At 34.7% G+C, this 26,799-nt stretch overlaps 2 protein-coding genes across 4 annotated transcripts in view; both read left to right on the top strand.

Annotated features, from left to right (window-relative positions):
• LOC306854482 (immunoglobulin superfamily member 11-like) overlaps positions 1-23,692 on the top strand; it is a 106,734-nt gene extending 83,042 nt beyond the window's left edge. For both annotated transcript variants that reach the window (XM_079392546.1, XM_079392547.1), the window contains 6 exons: positions 5,686-5,849; positions 15,173-15,380; positions 16,854-17,009; positions 18,534-18,656; positions 19,855-20,002; positions 21,889-23,692. In XM_079392546.1, the coding sequence (XP_079248672.1) occupies positions 5,686-5,849; positions 15,173-15,380; positions 16,854-17,009; positions 18,534-18,656; positions 19,855-20,002; positions 21,889-22,342 (1,253 nt within the window). In that variant the 3' untranslated portion in view covers positions 22,343-23,692. The remainder of the gene's footprint in view (positions 1-5,685; positions 5,850-15,172; positions 15,381-16,853; positions 17,010-18,533; positions 18,657-19,854; positions 20,003-21,888) is intronic.
• A 641-nt stretch (positions 23,693-24,333) lies between these two features.
• Positions 24,334-26,799, top strand: part of LOC306854481 (coagulation factor X-like) — a 15,537-nt gene continuing 13,071 nt past the window's right edge. For both annotated transcript variants that reach the window (XM_079392542.1, XM_079392543.1), the window contains exon 1: positions 24,334-24,471. The gene's annotated coding sequence lies outside the window, so the exon portion shown is untranslated. The remainder of the gene's footprint in view (positions 24,472-26,799) is intronic.

Genomic DNA, 26,799 nt, shown 5'->3' on the forward strand with positions numbered 1-26,799 from the left:
CCCAATTAAAGACGAGCGATGGAGACAGAGCTCCTCTCCATTAATACAAAAACACACTAAGCAGGTGTCAGAGTGCTCTTTTATTCCCGGCAGCCCACAGAGAGACGGATGGTGTTTTTCTCTGGAGAAGTTGTGTAGAAACACACTCACACACACTGCAGAATACAGTACTTCTCACTGGAGGAAGATCACTGCGGCTATATATGGAAAATAATACTAGGACTATTTCTGTAGTATGCAGTGTGCACATTTTCTGTATACATGAAATAAGTACCCAGATGACCTTCTGTGTTTGCCAAAATATGCCATTTGCAACAGAGCACACAGTGTGAGATACTGTATCCCACAATGCAGTGCACTTCATGTGACCTTCCAGTGTTTGTATAGGCTACAGTTTAACATCAGTTTCTTGACTCGTTGTTTGAGCAGACTGCCACAGTTAATGCAGTTTTACACTAAATTAAAAATGGAAAATATAATTTGTTTGCATTTTTTATTTCAAAGGTGATAATTGATGTGACCCTCGGTTTCCATTGTGACAAATGAACAGCGATTTCAGCTACAGATTTAATGTTTATTGACAGACTTTTTTACATGCAGTTTTACACTAAATTAAAAATGCACATTTTTATTTTTTTATGTGACCTTCATTTACATTAAGAAATATCAGCTACAGTTTTTAACATCAGTTTTCTGACTTCTTGTTTGATCAGACTGCTAAAAGTTAATGCATTTTTACACTGAATTAAAAATGGAAAATGATTTTTATTTGCAAATTTTTATGACTTTTGTCAATTTTTTTAGCAGTTTGCATTTTTAATGCATTTTTACACTAAATTTAAAAATGCAAAAAAAAGTGAATGTTTAACATCAGTTTCTCGACTCGTTGCCAAAAGTTAATTAATTTTTACACTAAAATTCGATTTTATTTTTTTTTTGCATTTGCATCTGTCCTTTTTATTTCAAAGGTGATAATTGATAAAATAATGTAATTAAGATAATAAAACAATTTTTAAAAATCCTTTACTACAATTTTACCAAATGCATTTGAGCAAAATAATTTAAAGTTCACAATTTTTTGCATTTATCATTTTTATTTCAAAGGTCATAGTTAATATAATGATATAATTAGAATAGATAATTAATAAAACAATTTTTAAAAATCTTTTACTAGAATTGTAGCGAAAGGCAATTTTTTGCATTTAGTGTTTTTATTTCAAAGGTGATAATTGGACACACTGAATTAAAGATGCACACGGTGAGATCATATGACTGTTGCATACTGCTCTTTTACATAGATATACTACATTTGTCATTGCATACTGCATACGGTTTCACATGCTGCTTTTAAAAAAATTGCAGGTTGTTCAATCATAACTTGAAATGCATGAGTCTGTTTTATTAGTCTTCGTTTCTGAGTAGAGGACTGCGAGTGTTTAATTTGACTGACAGAATGCAGCTGTAGTCTGCTGAGTATGAAACAGGATTACAACACGATCCACAGCGCTGAGATTATGTGTGTGAGGATCTTTTGTGGATTCATTTGAGCTTGACAGTAATTAGGATCTGTGAAATGTATTAGCTATTATGTTCGATGGCTGACACGATGTTGAGCCGGCATCGTGATCACCCCCCCCCCCCCCCCCCCCCCTCCTTCCGCAATCCGCTGCATCCCAATACAGTGTTGGGAAAGGAAATTAAGTATACTACAGAACCCCTAAGGGGAATAAATAGCCTACAAGATGGGAGGATAAAAAAATAAAAATAAATAATATGTTGGGTAATTATACTGTATATAAATTGCGGGTATCAGGGAACCGCTACTAATATGCAGGGCACTAAAGCCGCTTTCAAATACGCGCTCTTATTTTACATTCACTTTCACTTTTGAGATTCGCGATCACACAGATTCTATACTACAGAGCAGCAGTACCATAAATTTTACAATACAATATCTATACAAGATTAGATATTTGTCAGTGGTGTTCAGTATCTGCAAATAATTCGCCATTGCCCTATCAGTCATCTCTCCTTACTCCGTGTATGTGGTAAGAACTTTCATGTGCTGTAAATAATAGGCTGCAAGCAAGCGGCTAACCATGTCCCATGTTTAGTGCAGCGGTTCTCAATTCCAGCTCTGCACATTTTGTATGTTTCTCTTATGCAAATCCACGAATGAATGTTCCGAAGTGAAGTAAACTTCAATGGATTATCCGTGTAGGGAGCAATGAACACTGTGTAGGGACCATGTCAATCAGAACACAGTTCATGCATGGAGCTCTCTTCTAACGAGCTAATGATCTGAATCAGGTGTGTTAACAAAGAGAGACATGCAAAATATGTGTGGGGGTACGCGAGGGCTGGAATTGAGGACCGCTGCTTTAGTGGCTCCGTAGAACGCGTTATTTGTTTTCCGTGCGTTTCTGCATATGGATTCACGCTTTGGGCACACCCCTAACCCCGCCCCCCGATGTCATCATCCTTCACGATGTTTCACTGTAGACATCGTCCGATGCCAATTTGGTAGACATCGCCCAACCCTAGTTCACAATGGACTTCAGACCAAAGGTGCGATATACTTCAAACGAAATCGAAGAACAAACTAATATGACATCATTTCTAACAAAATCAGGCCGAAACGAAGTTCCTTTTGAGATCGTTTTGGCAGTTCGATACAGCTCACCAAAGCGAACTTTCTGGGGGAGTTCGTTTTGGCTCCTAAACACCTTTGAGCTACCATTGGTCCGTGGCGATTACACAATCGGTGGATGTGTTCTGGAGCTCCACCTTCTTTGACGGGGCAATATTTATTCCCCGGTTCGTTTCAAAGCGCTTTGGGTGTACAGCAATACACAATAAAGCGCTATATAAATGCATCATTCATTCATTCAAGTACCAAATACATGCTGCTGCTGTTGTTCTTTCAATAAGCGGATTTTGAAAGCTACACCTTCATTGCATCGTTGTTGTGTTTAGGGCAGACGCGTGAGCGTTGCGACACGTTTACATTCATCTACACCCCTCCTCCTGCAGGATCTCGAAAACAGTTCGGAAACGGTATACCATCGCTCAGCCTTTTCGAACTTCTTTTTGCCCCAAACGAAGAACGAAAACGAACTTCGTTTTGAAGTATATCGGGGCCTTAACTGCATGAGAATCAATATCCCAGAATGCAGTGCACTCGACTTGACCTTCCATTTCTCTTAAAGGAATAAAGGAATAGTACAACAAAAAATGAAAATTTGCTGAAAATGTGCTCACCCTCAGGCCATCCCTTCTTCATCAGATTTGGAGAAATGTAGCATCACATCACTTGCTCACCAATGGATCCTCTGCAGCTCTGGATTTTGATGTGAGAGACAACAGGATATGGACTTTATTATGGATTATGGACTCGTATTTTAGTTAAAAACGTCTTAATAATGGATTTGTTTCAGCTTTTGTCTTCTCCAGATGTTAACTGATGGACTGGAGTGGTGTGGATTATTGTGATGTTTTTATCAGCTGTTTGGACTCTCATTCTGACGGCACCCATTCACTGCAGAGCATCCATTGCTGAGACACTGATGCAGAGACGCATTTCTTCTTTTTTAGATGAACTATTCCTTTAAGTTTGTCCTGTGCAGTTTGTTAGCATTCCATTCTGAACTGTCACTCGCCGATGACTTGCAGCTGGTGAGGATCTGACTTCCTCCCACGTGATTGGCCGGATGATCATCATGTGATATTGTGTTAACGAGGGTTGGGAAACACGAGCCGTTCCTAATTAGAGGCATTGTGCTGTTCATGCAGATGCTAATCCAATCTAATTCATGAATGAGGATGTGCCTTTTTTAAATAAACAATGTAACCATAAATAGCATGAAATAAATAACTGCACCTGATAAAATCATGTTTGTAGATGATATATTTTGATTGCAGATCATAATGAGCTTGAGTTCAGATAACACCCACAGACCTCTGAGGAGGTAACCCAGTTTGAGACGTTTAATGTGTTTAGCTCTTGCAAACATGAATGTGTATCATTTGACATGGTGATTGTGTTTGACCTAATCACACCATCAAAACAGAATGTGACCTTTTATTTTTTACCCAGCTGGCATTTCTGAATTTATTCGGTGTCAATTTATTTATTTATTTTTTGCAAATTTAATCTACATTGATACTACGACGTTGTTTCAACCTGTGTATTTTTTGGTAAAACTTTACAATAAGGTTTGGGTGTTAACATTTATTAATCTTAGTTCATTTAAAATTGTACTAATACATTATTAAAGTTTGCATCTGTTAATATTATTTCGGAATTTAAATGATGATTTCTAAGTATTTTGGGTAATACTTTACAATATGCTGTCATTAGTTACTACATTAGTTAATGTGAATTAATAATGAAAATTCTTATGAAACATGTATTATTCTTTATGTTAATTTAAACGATTACATTATTAAAATTGTAAGGTAAATATATTCATATTATTTCAATGTTAATTTTTAAGTAAGTTTGGTAACACTGAACAATAATGTTTAATTTTTTAACATTAGTTAACGAAGTAATGATGAGAATTTATTTTTGTGTGTTTTATACAGGCAAACCAAAATTTATTCAGACACCTTCAACATTTCTCACATTATATCAGTTGTTTTGCTATAGTTTAGAAAACGATAATAAAATATGACAAGAGCTCAGAGTTAAACTGCGTCAGAACAAATTGATCTTGATGATGTCAGATAACTTTGATAGAAAGGTATGTAATGAATTGGGTTGAATAGCTGTCAGATGTTAGATAATTAGATAAAACCAATTTAGCTCAACCAATCACCAAGCAGTGCTTCATTTTGTTCAGTCTGTGATGGAAAAAGGTCACATTAGCAATTAAAGAAAAAACACTTCAGCAAAACATGGTCAGGTCAAAGTGTCTGAATAATTTTTGCTCCCAAATTTTTATCAAGTTTACAGAATTTTTGGGTATAATATGCCACAGTTTACTTTATTTTGCTATCTTCACTTACATGTCATTTTCATTTCATTTCTTTATTTAACCAGGTTAAAAACTCTGAGATTAAAATCTCTTTTGCAAGAGTGACCTGGCCGCAAAGAAAGCAGCTACAAATAACATGGCATATACAAATTTACATCAAAACACAAAGTCAAGGATCACAACAACAATTCACCAAAGGATAAAACACACAGCTTGTTAAAACTAGCTTAAATTCATGTAATGATAGACGCACGGTCGGCTTTAGAATGCTTTGTAGATTATTCCAAGCCAAAGATGCATTATATCCAAAAACCCTTTTTTCCTAGCTCTGTTCGAACCCGAGGGACTTTAAAATATAACTGATCATTAGAACGTAGATTATAGCATACCTTTGATTTAGAAAAGCTCAGAGACAAATAAGATGGAGTTAGACCACAAATAGACTTATAAATAAAACAATACCAATTAAAACTTCTTCGGGTATACAACGATGATAACTCAGCTTTCTCATATAAAGTACATAAACTACAGTGTCCTGCACCCACTAGTTTGACTGTATATTTTTGTATTATTAACATTCTCCATAATTGAGTTGTGTGTATTTTTTTACCCTGTTGGCGGTGTTTGGTGAGTTTTATACAGTCATTTGACTGATGTGTGTGTGTGTGTGTGTGTGTGTGTGTGTGTGTGTGTGTTTTCTCCTCAGTGTGTGTGCATGCACTGGAAGTGACGGTGAGCCAGAACAGCGTTCAGGTGGCCAGAGGTCAGGCGGCCGTCCTGCCCTGTACGTTCACCACCAGCGCCGCCCTCAATAATCTCTACATCATATGGATGGTCACGCCACTGGCCAACGCCAACCAGCCAGAGCAGGTGATAAACCAAACCACACACAGATATACTGACCTTAACCACACTCACATGCATTTAACATCCATATTGAGCTGTATATTGGAGTTCAGCGGGAAACAATTTAGGAAAGTGCTTGATAATATCTATAAGGATTAACCCTACCAATGCATTTTACATCTGCATGCAACTTTTTTGACCTGGTGGTCTGTAAGCTTCATAACTTAATATGTTTTCAGCTAAAACCATATTGCATCTGATTAATAACTTCTTAGCAACAAGTGAATGTGCAAAAATTTAAATGTTTTACAGTGTTATCATCTTTTTACTACATTAACCTCCATTTTTATTATTAAAAATATATGAAATTCTTTCAAAATTGGTGTGATGCAAGAAAAACATATTTAGAATATTTGTGAGAAATTGTATTTGAATATATCATATGAAATTTATATGAAGATATAAAATTATTATTACCAGTGACTTTTATTTAATTAAATTCCTTTGTGCTTATAACTCATGACTGCTCAAAACAGCAGTCTAAATTTATGAAACCTGCATATTCATTTTCCTACAAAGCAGCACCGATATTACTCTGAAAGGTTTTCAAACAAAATATATTAATTTTACTTGCATAAGCGTGGACTTTCAGATGAAAAAGATCAATTTTTCATGCTGCAGTGGTTCATCGATATGTGGTGGTGAAGTGAATTTCAGTGCCAAAAAGTGTGTGATTTATGGGAAATAGGCTAAATATAATTTACAAAAGTATTCTTGAGACTAATCTTAATCTAGCTCCATGCATAAAGCCTCAGTTGATTCGCATTGGGAGGATTATTTGGAAAATGAAAAGTGAGCAATGATATTATTAGGAATCTTTCATTTTAACACATTCATTTGCTTGAATGCGAGTTCAAGTATAGACACCTTCACGGATTTGAATAGGAATGATGTAATTTTGTTGCTTGCCGTGTTAACACAATCTTTTTCACATTTCATAGTTTCCACTTTTAGTACATTCGTTTTTTTCCCTCTCTTTCAAGACAGCATGTGACTGTAGGCTTCCTGTTGAGATTTTGCACCTTCCCTGTTTTCATTAACGGACTGAGAAAGCTGAAGAGAAGGGCAGAAATCATGAGCGTGTAGGTCAGGCGCTGGAATTCATTTACTTAAATCATGACCGTCGTCTGACTTTGTGCATGGATGCAGTTCAGCGCCCCGTAAACAAGCGCCAGAATGACCACAAACATTCCCATGTTTACTGCTGGAGTATTAATACTGAAATGGCAAATAAACAAGTAAGATCAAGAGAAACTACAAACCCGGGTCACGGCACCAGAAAAAGGCCGTAATTATTTTCGCAGGCTGTTCTAATGTTTGTTTGTTTATGACTACTATATTAGAATATAATCAAGCAGCGTGTTCATTAGTACCAGACTAATGAGACTTACCTTGTTGAGAACGGTTGATTACATGCGAGTAAAACTGCACAGTGTTGTTTGTAGCTTTTTCTGAAAGTTAATTTGGAGAACAGCTCTGCAAGCAGTTTCGTACATCACATGTTTGCTATTGTAGTTATTCAGAGCTAGAGCTGATTTTACACTCGAAAGGTCAAGAATTCACAGCTGAACAACTCAGCACGAATAAACGGTGCTAAAATCTGATTGGATCAGCAACATTTGAAGCTTTTAAAAATAGTGGGTATAATCACACAAGGCCTAAAATTAACACATTTGTTCTGCCTGTTTTTTAATAAAATAATACACATACAGTTTCATGGCTGGTCAAAATTATTTATGGACGATACATTTTCTCAAGTCACTGGCCATTGGCAGGTGTTTGTCTAAATTTTTTTATTTAATTTTTTTTTTTTAAATCAACCCTCTACAGACTCCTTGGCAATTGAAGCGCCATTGGCTAGTCAATTGTTTAGCTTACTCACCAGACTAATATACTATATATGGATATGTATGTTATATATATATTTTATATTATTTTATACACACACACACACACACACACACACACACATACATGCATATATACACACACACATACACACATACATATATATACATACATACATACACACACACACACACACACACATATATATATATATATGTATATATGTGTGTGTGTTTGTAAAATGGCACAGCTTTTTAAACATCTGAAAGTACACTCTTAACATCCATCAGTCAAGCATTAAAATATGATATTATGATAATCCAGTATCATTTAATGATAGAACTTCAGTAATTTGAATTGAAACTTGGTAACCATATATGAATGCATATTAGTACTTTTAACTAAACTTAGGACTGGTGGTGGTGCTTTTTTTTGGTCATTCTGTGTTTCTGTAAAAAAAAAAAAATGGGGAAAAAAACTAACAATAATACTGGTAAGATAATAATACTATGAATTCTACTAATAAGAACAATATAAAACGCAGTAAGGATTAACGAGCTGCTGGATTCATGAATATTAATCAGGTTGTGTGCATTCGTGCGAATTGATTTGCTGAAATCAAAGCAGGGATGATAATAGGTGAGCGCCAGCCAATGAGATTGTTGTTTGCGCATTAGTTCCGCCCACTACCGGAGAAACCGGCAGTTTTTAAAAGCTGAAGAATTTCAAAGGAACTCTGTTATTTTGACAGGAAAAAACAGCAAAGAATATTGTTTACATATAGCGCGTCAATTCTGCTTGGTATGTAAGACTCTCTCGCTCTAATTCTCTCTTTGCTTGTGTGGAAAAAGCAAAGTGACGGCGAGTTTACGTTACGTGAAACACAGGTGCGCTGCGCATCCATTGAGATGAACTGAAGAATATCACAGATCGCTTGACGGAGAGTGAAAATATATCTGTGCTTAACTTATACTTAGCCTCCAACTCACACACTGGCGAGTGAAATCTGAGAATTTATTAGCCAATGGCTAATATTAGACATCATTTAGTCACCCAGAGTGAAATTTAGTCCCATATGCGAATGATTTACTCACAATGTAGAGGGTTGTAAATGTAACTACTTGTTTCAGAACGTTCAGAGAACATTCAACAGTAACATTCCCATAATGTTTGGAGAATGATACAATGAAATGCTCCCTTTACATCTGCATAACCAAGAAAAAAAAGTTTTAAAAAAGCTGGATGTTTTCACTTTTCAAAGAACATCAAAAATAATGTTTTCATAAATGTGTACATTAGCAAAATATTGCTAAAACAGATTCTGTTTGCTGGGAAAGTAACACATGCTTGGGTTGGTTTGTGATGCATTGAAGTTCACATGCTGCAAACTCATCTTGATGTCTTTTCTTTACCTGTACTGTCCACACACACATCTGTGCACTGCCCTCTGGGTAACACACTCATGTTTAAGTTCGGGCTCGGACATGAGCGGCGTGAGCTTTAGTAGGGCTTCAAACACAGAGCGCAGATTTATGGCCTCAGCCTTTGATTCCGTCTGATTTATTTTCATGAATGACTGCAGGCCAAACCCTATTCACCTGCTACCCATACACACACACACACACACTTATCTGTGTGTAACTCTGTGAAGATAACCCAAACACACACACGTACCTGTCTGTAACTCTTTATGTGACCTAAACACACACACACACACACACACACCTGCCTCCAACTGTTTCTACATAACCTGCACAACAAACGAATCTTCTGCACTAATTAACCCAGAGCTGCACAGACCAAGACACAACAGCTGCTCGTTACACAAGCACAAAACACACACACACCATAATTATACAGCTACACATGCACACGCTGTCTCTCAAATTCAAAAGACATTATTGTATTTCTAATCCACTTCATCAGTTTTTCATAAAATTAGGTGCTAAAATGTTATTTTAGTATTATTTATATACTTTAGTAATTTTGTATTTATTAATATTTTGAATTATTATTTTGAATTTTGAATTTTATTTTTCTTCCATTTCATCGGTTTTAGTAATTTTGTAATGTGAATTGTTTTTATTTTATTCAGATTTTCAGATTTTATTTTATTTCTAGCCCACTTCATCCGTTTAATTCTTAGTAATATTGTCCTTTTTTTTATTTTATTCAAATGTTTTGATTTTTTTGTCCACTTCATCCGTTTACACTATTATCTAATCAGCATACTTAGATGCTAAACAGTGTTATTTTAGTATTATTTATTTACCATTATAGTATTCGTTAATATTTTAAATGAACTTTTATTGTTCTAATGTTAGTTTTAATAAAGTTGAAGTTTTAGTAATTTTGTCATACTTAATAATAGAAATATTTGAAAAAATATATTTGTTAAAAAGCAAACTAATATTTTTAGTTTTATATATTTTTTTAAACTAACTTTTTATTTGTTTTTTTATATTAATAATATTTATTGCAGTTTTAGTCATTTTATTAGTTAAACGTTTTTCAGTTAGTTTCCAAGGCAATATTTCTAATGTTTTTGATATTCAAGTTTAAGTTTTCCATCTAATATATTTATATTTTAGCTTTATTTCAATTACTGAAAATGGTTTTAATGGTTTTTATGACTAATGCATACTAATAACTACTGCATTTGCAGTATATGTAACACTGTAGTACTGTATCCCACAATGCACTGCACTCAACATGTTCCAGTGTGAAGAACTAAAAGTTGTTTTAATGGTTTCCTTTCAACTCATCTTTTAATCTGGCTTCCAAAAATTTTTTGTAATTTTTTTTTGCTAAATTTGATTAAAAATGCAAAAATGTTTATTCCCAGAATCAAAGTCATGTGACAAAAATATGAATGCTTTGAATTTGTTTAGGAGCAACTGCAGTGCATCTGCATGTCGGCTGTATCCCAGCATGCTCAGCGCTTCATATAGGTGAGGGATTTACAGTGGCGTATCTTTAGCATATGTTGAGCTTATGATAAAAACACATGCTATCAGCCGTCTGACCTGCTTCTGATCAGATCACCATCTCGTCACGTCCGTCGGTGTTTACTGTAATCTTCTGCGTTCAGCGGCAGATTAAGACGTGTGTGTACAGCTTCAACGCCAAATCCTTTCTGCTTTGTTCATTTGCAAGTTCAGCTAGTGTCTGTATTTATTCCTAGTTAAACTATTTTGCAAATTTTATTAATAAGTATATTTTATGCTGTCAAATTTATGCATGTTTCTCCACAAGCGTGTCATGAAGAGACCGAATGGAGGGCGGAGCAGAGATATCAGGGGGAGGGGCTTAATGATTGGCAGCTCTGGATGTGGCCGAGGCCAAGTCAGTTCTTAGCGCTGATGACCATCTGCACACACATGATGACCTCCTTTCATCTCAGTGCAAGCCAATGTGTGGAAATCTGCTTAGATTTGGCTCTTTAGCGTTATTTTAGATAATATTAAAATTTTTGAATTATTTTATTTTTATATTTTCAGTTTTTATTTAAATTTTGCTAACACTTTTTATTTTAAGGTGTTCTTGGTACATTTGTTACATGTACTTCCTATTATAATAACAATAAATTATGCATAATTACATGCAAGTAACCCTAAGCCGAACCCTAATCCTATCCCTAACCATATAGTAAGCATATGTAGTTAATTAATATTACTCAGTACTTCAATGAATAATTACACTGTAATAAGGACACCTTAAAAAAGTAACCTTAATTTTAAAGTTTTATTAATTTTGCAGTTTTATTATTTGTGGTTTATTATTTATTATTTTTTTTATTCGTTTTATTCATTTTTATTTCAGTTTTGCAATTAAAATAAATGTAAGATTTTTTATTGTAATATTTATCTAATTTATTGTTTATTTTATTTCAAGTAACATTTTTTGTTTTAGTTTTAGTAAGACATTTAGTTTTTTTCAGCAATTCTGCATTTCTAAAAAAAATCTCAGAATTGCAAGATATAAACTGATTAAACAAACGCAGAACTCTGCAAAAAAAAAATCATAATGGTGAGATATACATTCTGGATTGCAAGGAAAAAAAATTGAGTTCTGAGTTTACATCTCAGAATTACAAGAAAAAAAATGGTGAAATAAAAATCGCAATTAACATTTTCTTTCTTTTTTTTAATCTGTGGTGGAAATGGGCTTCCATACTAATAAAAGCTTATCCATAATTTAAGAAATGTACTTATTTAAATGAAAGATTAAAGCTTAAAAAGCTTCCAATGAATCTGCATTGTTAAAGTTTTCACTTTCAAAATCAAACTACTTGAGCTGACAGTGATGATGTCAGTGTCATATTTGCATACTGATTTGTGATTGGTCACTGTCATCTTTGCTCAGTCAGGGCTTAAAAGATCATTAATATTCAGAAAATATTAGCGAGCTGCTGTGAGCACTAGTGATGCATGGCTTAGCAAACAGCACTAATAAGAGCTCATCCATAACGCGCACTATTGAGATGTTATGATGAAGAATTAGGCGGCTGATAACATGCACTAGAGTAACACTCATTTTTCTTTTTCTGACATATATACCTATTAGGGATGTAACGGTATGAAAATTTCTCATCACGATTATAGTGACCAAAATTATCACGGTTATCAGTATTATCACGGTATTGTTAAAATGTGCTGGAGATGTTCAAAAAGTACCGAAACATAAATCACTTCACCAAGTTTCATACTTAAAAATCAACAAACAGCAAATAAAATGACTTTTTGTTTGCATAATCACTAAAACTATAACATTACCAATGAGGTCTGGATTTTAAATGACAATTTGACTGACACCAGTTTAATAGCATGTTCAAATAAATAATGTAAATGTTCAAATAAAGCTTTGAAAAAGTTTAACATAAAGGTAGACCACACATTTCAGCCTTTAAAGAAAAGGGTTAAATTAAAATGATAATTAATAAATGATTATATGTATTTTACCTGCTCCATAAATAATTCTATATAGCATATCTGAATTGTTTAAATGTACATAAGTTTGTTTTTCCATCAACCGGTTAAAATTTACAGCAGGTCATGCAAATTTGGTCAATTTTTTGGCCAGACAGAAACTGCACACAGACTGAATGTAAATAAGTGTCTGTAAATCCACTCTCTGGCAGCAGGTGGCGCTTTATACGGAAAAGCTGAATTACAGCTGATTCCTGTGAACTCCGCGAACACTTCCTTTAGGTATTACATGGAGCGAAGATGAGAACAAAATGCCATCAAATCGTTTCTGAAGACAGTCCGAACCTTCAGAGGTACATTCATATAATTAATTTATTGATATATTAATTTGTATAATTCCCTTAGCACTCTTTTAAAACCTCCCAGCTTTTCCGCCCTATTTTCACTCAGAACGAAACTACTGTGCTGCTGTGCGCACGTGAGACTGTTACTGAAAACTCTGCTTTATGCCGGACAGTATTTATTTATCGCGAGTTGTTTAAATCACGGTAATCGAATACGGTTTTAATGATAATTAAAATATGAAACGGTAATACTAACCGCGGGGAATTTTATCATGATTTATCGTCAAACCGGTAATCGTTACATCCCTAATACCTATACATCACTCCCATCTCTTCTTATTACACAGCTCATATCACACACACACACACACGCTGGCTGCGGGGCTTGTCTTGATTCATCTCAGCTGAAGTGCTGCCTGTTCATTTGTGTAAGAAGCTCAGAGTCCATGACAGCATCATTTACTGCTGCTCAAAAACACTGTGTGTGTGTGTGTGTGTGTGCATGTTTATGTGGTTTATGAGGACACAAATTTGTATAATGACATGGGTATGACAGAGGTATTACAATATGAAGGTGGTTTATGAGGACACTGCCTATGTCCCCGTAATTCAAAAGGCTTAAAAAACATACTAAATGGTGTTTTTTTGAAAATCTAAAAATGCACAAAGTCTCCTGTGAGGGCTAAGTTTAGGTGTAGGGTTGGTGTAGGGCAATAGCACACACAGTTTGTTCAGTATAAAAACCATTACGCCTATGGAGAGTCTCCATAAACCACAAAAACCAACATGTGTGTGTGTGTGTGTATGTGTGTGTGTGTGTGTGTGTGTGTGTGTGTGTGTGTGTGTGTGTGTGTGATCAGTCAGGCTCTTGAAGGCCACTGAAACCCTCCCATGATCACACACACACACACACACACACACTGAAGCAGGTTTCTTTTAATGTGGTAGATCACAGAAGCTTCTAACAAAGATCAAAGTCCTTTAAAAATGCTTTATACTCTGTGTTGAATATTTCAGCAGCTCTTCTACACGAGCGTCTGATGGACATGCTGACGCTCAGACTGACCAAAGCTTTGCTCAAAATGCTGCATAATTAAACAATTTCAATAATAAATCATTTTGAAAATAAAATGCAACCTTGTTTTTATCTTATGTATACATGTTAACACTCGCTTTTTAACATCACACATCAAAATGGACTTTTTTAAATTCATGTTCCTGGTCTTTTTGTGACTGATTCATCTTTGCACATTATTCTAAAGAAAATAAATAAAGAAATTTGTCTTACAAATATAACACAACTTGCTTTGCCCAGCTTTATTACTGTTAACTAAAATTACAATCAAACTTCATTACGTGACGTAAAAATAAATAGGAACGCTTTTGGCTGCTCATTTCGGGGTTTAAAAGACAATTAATATTCAGGAAATATTATTGAACATATTGATTATCAGATGAGAATAAAAAACTGAACTGAATTATGCTGGATAATAAAGCTATCGTCTTCTGTAGTTGCTTTACAGCTGAAAAACAGTCTGTAATATATAAATAAATGTGTGGTCTTTCTTGCATTTATTAAACATTTATTTAATGTTAAATATGTGACCCTGGACCACAAAACCAGTCAATAAGGGTCAATCTTTCATAATTTAGATTTCTACATAATATGAAAGCAGAATAAATAAGCTTTCTTTCCATTGATGTATGGTTTGTTATGATAGGACAATATTTGTCTGAGATACAACTATTTGAAAATCTGGAATCTGAGGGAGCAAAAAAATCTAAATATTGAGAAAATCTCCTTTAAAGTTGTTCAAATGAAGTTCTTAGCAATGCATATTACTAATCAAAAATGAAGTTTTGATATATTTACGGTAGGAAATGTACAAAATATCTTCACTGAACATGATCTTTACTTAATATCTTAATGATTTTTGGCATAAAATAAAAATGTATAATTTTGATCCATACAATGTATTGTTGGCTATTGCTACAAATATACCTGTGCTACTCATGACTGCTTTTGTGCTGCAGGGTCACAGATGCATTTGCTTGATTCAATAGTCATATTTTCAGTCCACAGCGCACACAGTGTTATGCATGATCTGTTTGACCTGCATAAAGCATAAATGAAGTGTGATTATGTTTGTGTTTGTGTTGTTGGCAGGTGATCATCTATCAGGGCGGGCAGGTCTTCAGTTTAGCCAATCACATGAACGGGCGCGTGGGCTTCGTCTCCACCATGCCCAGCACAAGTGCCTCGATCTTCATCAATAACACGCAGCTGTCGGACACGGGGACGTACCAGTGCCTGGTCAACAACCTACCCGACCGCGGGGGACGCAATATCGGCGTCATCGGCCTCACTGTGCTGGGTGAGCAGTCACTCACACACATGTGACCCTGGACCACAAAACCAGACATAAGGAGAGTGAGCTTTCCATTGATGTATGGTTTGTTATGATCGGACAATATTTGACTGAGATACAACTATTTGACAATCTGAGGATGCAAAAAAATGTAAATATTAAGAAAAGTTGTTCAAATGAAGTTCTTAGCAATGCATATTACTAATCAAAAATTAAGTTTTGATATATTTACGGGAGGAAATTTACTAAATATCTTCATGGAACATGATCTTTACTTAATATCCTAATAAATTTAGGCATAAAAGAAAAATAAATTTTGACTCATACAATGTATTGTTGGCTATTGCTCCAAATATACCTGTGTTACTCATGACTGCTTTTGTGCTGCAGGGTCACATATTTCTCTTCAGATGTCATTAGTGTGTCTGCTGTATGTACAGTAGTGTGTGTAAAGTGTTCAGTATGCAGCAAAACACACTGTGTGGATTACTGTATCCCACAATGCAGTGCAGTTAACTTGACCTTCAGTTTCCAGTGTAAACAACTACTTTAATATTTATTTCTTGACTCGTTCTATTATAATTTGATAGTACCTTTTTTTAAGACAAAATTGGATTAAATAAGCTACATCTGAAACAGTGTTATCTTAGTATTTATATACTATTATAGATTTAGTTATATTTGGAATCAGCTTTTATTTTTATATTTTTATTTTAGCCTAATTCTTAATGTTTTAGTACTTTTGAAATATGTTTTTTTAATAGTCTTATTTTCAGATATAATATGGGAAACAAAACGTATTGTATACTTAACATTACCAGCATCATTTTACTTTACAAAAGCAAAACTATATAGCAAAAGAGAGAAAAACATGCAACTCAGAAATCATCTATTTAGCTGTATTAATCATTAATATAAAATCTAAAATAATGTATGTCATTGCAATTAATTAATTGTTTTTAAATCTTACTATTTAGATTAATTTTTAATTCAGTTTTAGTGTTAATTATTTATATATATATGATTATAATTTTATTTATGTTTTGAATTAGCTTTCATTTTTATATTTTTAGTTTTCATTTAAAATTGTAGTTTATTTTTTGTAATTTTGCATTGTGCTTTTGTCATTTTATTAGTTTTAAGTTTGTGTAATTTCAATATTATTTTTTACTATTATTGTTTTTGTTTTTTGCTTTGCATTTTTAATTTTAATTTTAATTTGTAGTTTATTTCTAGTGCATTTAAGAACTTGCTTCAAAAGTATGCTCTGTATAGTATGCATGTATGTAATATGAATGCAATTCAAACATACTACATCTGCCATGTTGGCATTGTCATGTGACCTTCATTGATATATTGTCTCACAGGACCACACTTTTGGCTTAAAGTCCAGGACACAAGCTGTTCTGCAGGTTATTAGACAGCTGATGTGAAGCACACAGTATATGAAGCTGATCTTCATTCTCTCTCTCACTGCAGTTCCTCCGTCCATCCCGTCCTGTCGGATTCAGGGTTCGCTGGACGTGGGCAGCGATGTGATGCTGTTGTGTGGTTCGGACGAGGGCATCCCGACACCCACCTATGCCTGGGAGAAGCTGGAGTCGGTGCCCAAACTGCCCCACAATGCCATGCAAGGTACTAAACCCCTGCTCGTGGGAATCCCGTTTTGCCCCACGTTCTCGGGTAAATGCACAGCTCTTGACTCCTGCTGTGGTGTGACCTCTGCCCTTCCCGGTCCACCGTGTGTGTGTGTGAGTGAGGTGACCTGACCCACTCTCTCCGAACACTACGCTTTAGAATACAGCTACAGAATCATCACAATCAAAATGCACTCTATTTACATTACACTTAGTCATTGCAATTTGTTTATAGATTTGAAAGAAGTCTCTTCTGCTCACCAGGGCTGAATTTATTTGATTAAAAATACAGTAAAAACTGTAAAAATGTTAAATATTTTTTACCATTTAAAAGTTTTCTATGTGAAAATATTGTAAAATGTAATTTATTCCTGTGATGCTGTGATGAATTTTGAGCATCATTACTCCATTCAGCTCAAGAAACATTTCTGATTATTATCAATGTTGAAAACAGTTGTGCTGCTGAATATTTTTGTGGAAAGTGATGCATTTTATTTTTCAGGATTCACAGATGAATAGAAAGTTTAATCTTTTGTAACATTATCAATGTCTTTACTGTCACTTTTGATCAATTTAATGCATCTTTAATTAATAAAACAGTTTCCACAAAAATATGAAGCATTGCTAATAATCAGAAATGTTTGTTGAGCAGTAAATCAGTATATTAGAATGATTTCTGAAGATCATGTGACACTGAAGACTGGAGTAATGATGCTGAAAATACAGCTGCAGATCACAGAAATAAATTGCATTTTTAAACATATTCACATAAAAAACAGAGATTTTAAATAGTAGTAATATTTGACAATTTTACTGTTTTTGCTGTATTTTTGGGGTAAATTTTTGTTCATTTGTGTGGGTCAGAAAAGACCCTTGACAAACTGTTGGAAGCACAAACAACAAACTTTTGTATTATTTCTGATAAAGAAGGTGAGAGTCTGTGGACGATAGCGGTACTGTAGCCTTATTCTAAAGACAGCTGTTATATTTTTATGCTCAATAAATCAATCTGCTTTGGCCTCAAAAGCTTTCACAGCTGTGAGAAACATTTTACTTCCTCAAACAGATTCAGTTGTGGTGCAAAACTGCGATCATACTGCCATCTAGAGGCTATTAGTTTAACTGCAAAACCAATCTGTACTCTTCCAGAACAAAATGATTCACAAAAATGATTTTTCTAGTTTTAATGCTATTTATTTCATTACTTTTTAAATATAGAGTCTGTGTTATGTTACTGAGTGTGATCCACAATCCTACAAAGTACAATATTCTTTATTTTAATAAGCCAAGAACATGTCAGGTCATGTAAACTTTGTTTTTAATTGGTTGAAATGATTTAAGCACAATCTGATCAATATGTAATTTCAGCTTATTTAATGTTCTCATTGTTATCTGTTAATGTTTTCACATCAGGACACTTTCTTGCATTATCAGTTTATTGATACCTGTGACCTGTGAACATATTCCTGTTATTGAGATGTTTTAATAACTGGGGCGTTGTGTGTTATTCTGTGTTGCTCAGATCAGATGCAGGGTACGGTCACACTGAGGAACATCAGCACCAGCACATCTGGACTGTATCAGTGCATGGCATCAAACGCCATCGGAAAGAGCACCTGTGTCCTCAACCTGCAGGTCGTGGCACGTAAGTCTGGAGCCGCTGACGCTCATTCATAGGACCCTATGAAATCTGTTCGATGTTTTCCACAGATTCGGTTTTATTATTTCACATATTCTGTTTTTCCATTTTAATTTCTCCAAAATTCAGTGGTTTCCATTTAAATGTGAATTTTTAAATTGGTTTAATCACATTTTAATAATCAAAAAGCATGTCTAATCAATTGAATTCATGCAAAGTTTGCAACTGAATAATTTATTACAATTGTTACAATTACTCATTAATTACCCAATTATTAAACTTAAATTTGCATGTATTTTTTATTTTTTTATTATTAATGTTTTTTTTTTTGGTTGTTGTTGTTAATTTGTATATTTTTATTTGATCATATATATATATATATATATATATATATATATATATATATATATATATATATACAGTGGTGTGAAAAAGTGTTGGCCCCCTTCCTGATTTTTTTTTTTTTTTTTTGCATGTTTGTCACACTTTAATGTTTCAGATCATCAAACATATATATATATATATATATATATATGATTCAATATGAATTTATCAAAAACTAAAGGCATAAAACATATGAACTAAATTACTTTTTAACATGTAATCAAATAATAAAGTAATTTTTGGGGAAACAAATTGCTACATAAAAGAGGTTTACCATTAAAATAAAAACAATGGAAGAAAATTTGTGATTTTACTTTGAAAATAAACTTTTAATAATGCTATTATTATTATTTTATTTATTACTTTGAGAAGTATATTCTACTGTATAATAGTGATATATTTCTGTCACAGTTTCTTTAAGTTAAACTTTACGGGTTGTAGTGAAGACCTTTGAGTTTCTGTGTGTATTTGACAATAATATTTTGTGGTTTATTATTCACAGACATATTGCAATGAAATTAAATTTAAGCGATCAGAAAGCATGTCTAATTTACTGAAATCATAGGGCTCTATGATATTTTTTGTGCTTCAAAAAATCTTCAAAATCAGCCAAATTCTAACATTCCACATCGAATTCCATTTTTATGATTCCGTGATTCCATCCGTGGAATTTTGTGGAAATCATAGCATCCTGCGTCCAGTGATTTCAGGAGATTACACAGCGATCATCACATTGAAATGTGTGGTTTAGCACAGTCTCTTTAAACAACAGAGACACATGAGATCTCACAGCCGTCTCTCTGTCTCTGTTGTGTGACAGCGCAGCCTCAAAACGTCGGTCTGATCGCAGGAACCATCACCACTGGCATTCTGGCGCTCATTATCTGCTCTTTACTGGTGCTCGTCACGCTCTTCTACTGGAGAAACAAGAACAAATACGAGGAGGAGGAGATTCCCAATGAGATCAGGTGACTTTTCAACAAGACCAGCATCAGCAGAATCAAACGATTCATTAACTCAGTGACTCAGAAGAACGGTTCACTCTATGAAAGGTCGATATGTAGCTTAATGAAATATTTTTCTGCAGAATTCGACAATTGTATATTCCCAGACATTTCCCATGACCTGAACAGGCCTGGAAAAAAATAATAATAATTTAAATTCTAATTATATGCTGAATTTATTGAACTTATGGGAATCAAAATGAGCAAACTTAATGTCCCACCTTACACAGGGAGGACAGTTGAATATTTTATTTCAGTTATTTGCCACGGCAACACTTATTTCAGATGTCAAGTCAAGTCAGCATTATTTATATAGCCTTTTTACAATGCAGATTGTGTCAAAGCAGCTTTACAGTATTAAAAAGGGAAATCTAGCGTCAGCGTTAGTTCTGGCAGGTCACGTTAGTCAAGCTTGCATCAGCTGATCCACGTCTACCTATAGGGATGCGACACATCACGGCACTCATATATATAAGGTCCTTCAGTATTATCACCAGCTTCGTTAATTAATGGCGATCGGGGACTTAGCGAGAGGATTCGTTCCCCTTATGAATTTCACCTCGATTCATTCAAGTTTGTAACTTGAACATGTGCTTTCGCAGCGGGGTTAAGTTTGTGTTTGATTTTCTCACACATTCATGGATTAACGACTTTCCCAAAAAAAAACATTTTTAAAACAGTTGAAATAGTGTGCCATTCTCCTCTGGCCAGACGAGTTTAATTCTAGGCTGCAACGAAGTCGTATAATAGCACTGGATGTTGATCTCAGAACATTTTCTCAGCGTTGTAACATTCATAAAGTAAAAATAACATCGTGAGAATATTACGAGAATAATATTCTAAGAATGTTTCCTGTCAACAATATTATAACATATCAAACATTAATAATATTTAGTGCTGTCAAACAATTAATCGCATCTAAAATAAACGTTTTTGTTTACATAATATATGCGTGTTTACTCTGTATATTTATTATGTATGTATAAATACACACACATGCATGTTTATATTTTAAGAAAAACATTATATTTGTATATTAAATATACTTATTTTTAATATAAATATATATGTAAATAGTTTCAAAGTATATACTGTATGTGTGTGTATTTATATATATATATATATACATAATAAATATACACAGTACACACATATATATTATGTAAACAAACTTTTATTTTGGATGCGATTAATCATTTGGCAGCACTAATAATAATATGAGAAAGTTCTATAAACATTCATTTAAAAACCGTTGTTGTGAATGTTACCCTGTTAGCTTTTTTTTTTTTACATAAATATTTTACAGCATAACATACTTTTCTACTATTCCCAGAAATTTCCCATGTCCCTCATTTTAAAGAGTTTGGAAATGTAATACGTGTCCCTGCAGCACAAAACCTGTCTTAAGTCTCTGGGGTATATTTGTAGCAATAGCCAAAAATACATAGTATGGGTCATAATTATACATTTTTCTTTTATGCCAAAAATCATTAGGATATTAAGATCATGTTCCATGAAGATATTTTGTTAATTTCCTACCGTAAATATCAAAACTTCATTTTTGATTAGTAATATGCATTGCTAAGAACTTCATTTGAACAACTTTAAAGGTGATTTTCTCAATATTTAGATTTTTTTTGCACGCTCAGATTCCAGATTTTCAAATAGTTGTATCTCAGACAAATATTGTCCTATCATAACAAACCATACATCAATGGAAAGATTATTTATTCTGCTTTCAGATTATGTAGAAATCTAAATTTTGAAAAATTGACACTTCTGACTAGTTTTGTGGTCCAGGGTCACGTATCTAATACGTTGCTGAATTGAAATCTTCCCATCTCACACAGGGAGGACGATCTCCCTCCGAAGAGATCCTCATCGGTCAAAGCGTTCCAAGCGGACGCCTCGTCTTCAGAGAACGACACGCTGACGTCCACCAACACCTACAACAGCCGCTACTGGCACAACCCCAAACCCAACTACGACACCAACTCCTACACGCGCTACAACGGCGACACGCGGCAGACGTTCAGCGCCGGAAACGCTCCGTACGCTAACGGCAGCCACACCCTGCCGCCGCCCAAGACTCTGGTGGTCACCACAAACTCCGCCCCCTCTCCGCCCATCATGGCCCGCAGTAATGGCTCGCTGAGCCTCCGCCCGCCGGCTGCCACAACACCGGCCGTGACGCACGGACAGCAGCACACACACTCGTACGCCGTGAGCCAAGCCACGCTGGAGCGCATGGGTGCCGTTCCCGTCATGGTGCCGGCGCAGAGCAGAGCCGGTTCACTCGTCTGACGCGACAAAACTCTTTTATAACCGAGTTCAGCTGATGCCAACTAAAACTGCTCCGTTAACGTCCTATGTTGTTTTTCATATTGCCTGTTTGCTTGTTAGTTTCTTCATTTTTTTAAGTCGATAAACTGGCTTCGCTGCAAGGACCCCAAAATCACGTATTTCTCAACCCCTTCACCTCTTCCAGAGAAAATATCTGAATGTGCATGATGCTTCGTTTGATTTGATACAGCTTACTGCTTTCTAACACTGGAATCAAAGAGTTAAAGTGCTGCCCAAAATCATTAGAACACTAGTATTCTCAGCAGCTAAAAAATGGTTTTAAGTCCGTTATTTCTATCTTTTGCTGTAGTGTGTCAGGAGGAAATATCAGTTTACATTCCAAACATTCATTTTGCCATTAATTGTAATAATCCAGTGAGATTTTAGTGCTCCACACAGAGATCTGATCTGATCATCATCCAGTCTGTCTGGAACGACATGAAGAAACTGACTAAATCCAGAAGAACTGTGGCAACGTCTCCAAGACGCTTCACGAAACCTTCCTGCAAAGCTACAGTACTGTTAAAAGTTTTAGGCACTTGTTTTAAAATGCTGTAAAATGAGGATGCTGTCAAAAATATTTGTAATAAATAGATTTTCTTTATCAATTAACTTATTAACTAAATGAAATCAACATTTGTTGTGAGCATTCTTTGTGTTTAAAGCAGTTTTTGTCCTCGGTGCACTTGAGCAGAGTTTCTCAGGAGCTTTGCAGGAGGTTTCTTGAAGCATCTTAGAGACAGTTTTTCTGGATTTAGTCTGTCTCAGTTTCTTCATGTCATTCCAGACAGACTGGATGATGATCAGATCTCTGTGTCTAATTGGATTATTACAGTTAATGGCTAAATGAATGTTTGGAATGTAAACTGATATTTCCTCCTGACACACTACAGCAAAAGATAGAAATAACAAACTTAAAACCGTTTTTTAGCTGCTGAGATCTGAAGCGGCCGCAGTGTTTGACGGTGAAATGACTGTGGCCTTTTCAGAGGTTTGACTGCTGAGTTTATTTTTGTTTGAGAGAAAAGTCTTACATTGATCTGTCTTAACAATCCTAATTCAACACTACTGACTAGAGCCGTAGTCTACCTCTAAAACACTACAGATAGAGTCTAATCCATGATGTATTCAGTCGGGTGCTGCTCTCAGACAGGGAGATGCGTACTGTCCTCTGTTATATGAAGGATTACTGAGAAATGGTTTTCAGATATTAACACATTCACTGTTCATTTTGTTCAGTTGTTTTTTTAAATACTGTAAATAATGTAACTACTTGTAGAATAGAATGTGAATTAAAACATTCTTTTGCCCAAATCTTGCTTGTGTTTTTTCTTTAAATATATATAAATACAGTGTTGGGGGTAACGCATTACAAGTAATGCAAGTTATGTAATCAGATTACTTTTTCAAGTAACTAGTAAAGTAACACATTACACACAAACAAGCAAGCCCAGCCCAGATGAGAGAAAGTAACACAAAAAGTAGTGTAATGGATTACTTGTCATAAAAAGTAACTAAGTAATATAATTAATTACTTTTTAGGGAGTAACGCAATATCATAATGCATTACTTTTAAAAGTTGTATATATATATATATATATATATATACTGTATGTATATTTATTAAACAAATAAGCAAACCCAGCCCAGGTGACAAAATGTAATGCAAAAGTAACAATGCATTACTTTTAAAAGTAACTTTCCCCAACACTGTAAATACAGTATGTTGAAAAACAGATTACAGTTCATGAAAGTGACAAAATGCATGTTTATCTGTTTAGTAAACTTTTTTTTTTTTTAGTTGTCTGGTTTAATTTTGAATCATTACTGTTCAGCTGAAGTGTTTATTTTGATTGAAGAGAGTTTGTGCAGGTTGTGTGTGTTCATGTGTGTGTGTAAACACTGTCTGTCTAAAGGTCGATGTTGTAGTGCAGTACAAATAGTGGTTTTTAAGACAGTTTGCTGCTGTTTGTCATCAAGACAGTTTCATTAGGAGAAATGTGATAAAACTGTCTTCAGAAACACTGAAATAGTAAAAGTGAAGCTCCTCTGGACTGACCTAAATCGAGTCGAACAGTGAACTCAAGAAGGTGAGCAATTCTCATGATTATTCAAAGAAATCAAGAACAATACAAAGATCTGTGCTTGAATGTATTCTGTTTAAAAATGGAGAGATTTGGGGTGTTTAAGTGGATTCATGTAAAGGTTTACTGAAGACACAAACAAGAACGATAACTATATCCCAACGTTATTGTTGTGAACTTATTCTCACTTAATTAGAATGATTTAAGTTCATCATTATTGTTAGGGCCTGTTCACACCAAGAACAATAACTTGCAAATTGCAATAATAATATGTATGCATTATCATATTATCTATCTATCTATCTATCTATCTATCTATCTATCTATCTATCTATCTATCTATCTATCTACCTACTTTCCATCTATCTATCTACTTTCCATCTATCTATCTATCTAGATTAATATTCTAAGAACGTTAAAATGTCCAGTTTTCTTGTCATGATTATAATGCTATTTAAAGGTTACAAAAAGTATAAATAACATCATAAAGGCATGTCAAGAATGCTGATTTCAGAACGTTTTCTATCAATGTTATAGGAACATTCAGCAAGTAAAAATAACATCAAGAGAACGTTCTGAGAATAATGCTCTAAGAATGTTTCTTTCAACGTTATTAGAATGTATATCAAATATTAGTAATGTTATAAGAACTACCATAAACATTTTAATTTTTTTTGTCATATAATTTTTGTTGTTGCAAATTGCATTTTTATATTTTATACCACCCCACCCACCGTATACGATCTTACCCAGCCCTAAACAAAACAAAGCAATCCCTAATTAGTACACAATGACAATTTTGAAAAAATACACAAATTAAAAAATAAATAAATACAATAATTATAAAATACATATACAAACTCGATTCCAAAAAAGTTGGGACACTGTACAAATTACGAATAAAAAAGGAATGCAATAATTTACAAATCTCATAAACTTATATTTTATTCACTATAGAATATAGATAACATATCAAATGTTGAAAGTGAGACATTTTGAAATGTCATGCCAAATATTGGCTCATTTTGGATTTCATGAGAGCTACACATTCCAAAAAAGTTGGGACAGGTAGCAATAAGAGGCCGGAAAAGTTAAATGTACATATAAGGAACAGCTGGAGGACCAATTGCAACTTATTAGGTCAATTGGCAACATGATTGGGTATAAAAAGAGCCTCTCAGAGTGGCAGTGTTTCTCAGAAGTCAAGGTGGCAAGAGGATCACCAATTCCCCCAATGCTGCGGCGAAAAATAGTGGAGCAATATCAGAAAGGAGTTTCTCAGAGAAAAATTGCAAAGAGTTTGAAGTTATCATCATCTACAGTGCATAATATCATCCAAAGATTCAGAGAATCTGGAACAATCTCTGTGCATAAGGGTCAAGGCCGGAAAACCATACTGGATGCCCGTGATCTTCGGGCCCTTAGACGGCACTGCATCACATACAGGAATGCTACTGTAATGGAAATCACAACATGGGCTCAGGAATACTTCCAGAAAACATTGTCGGTGAACACAATCCACCGTGCCATTCGCCGTTGCCGGCTAAAACTCTATAGGTAAAAAAAGAAGCCATATCTAAACATGATCCAGAAGCGCAGGCGTTTTCTCTGGGCCAAGGCTTATTTAAAATGGACTGTGGCAAAGTGGAAAACTGTTCTGTGGTCAGACAAATCAAAATTTGAAGTTCTTTTTGGAAAATTGGGACGCCATGTCATCCGGACTAAAGAGGACAAGGACAACCCAAGTTGTTATCAGCGCTCAGTTCAGAAGCCTGCATCTCTGATGGTATGGGGTTGCATGAGTGCGTGTGGCATGGGCAGCTTACACATCTGGAAAGGCACCATCAATGCTGAAAGGTATATCCAAGTTCTAGAACAACATATGCTCCCATCCAGACGTTGTCTCTTTCAGGGAAGACCTTGCATTTTCCAACATGACAATGCCAGACCACATACTGTATCAATTACAACATCATGGCTGCGTAGAAGGAGGATCCGGGTACTGAAATGGCCAGCCTGCAGTCCAGATCTTTCACCCATAGAAAACATTTGGCGCATCATAAAGAGGAAGATGCGACAAAGAAGACCTAAGACAGTTGAGCAACTAGAAGCCTGTATTAGACAAGAATGGGACAACATTCCTATTCCTAAACTTGAGCAACTTGTCTCCTCAGTCCCCAGACGTTTGCAGACTGTTATAAAAAGAAGAGGGGATGCCACACAGTGGTAAACATGGCCTTGTCCCAACTTTTTTGAGATGTGTTGATGCCATGAAATTTAAAATAAACTTATTTTTCCCTTAAAATGAAAAATTTTCTCAGTTTAAACATTTGA

Source organism: Barbus barbus, assembly GCF_936440315.1.
Source record: "Barbus barbus genome assembly, chromosome: 34".
NCBI lineage: Eukaryota > Metazoa > Chordata > Actinopteri > Cypriniformes > Cyprinidae > Barbus > Barbus barbus.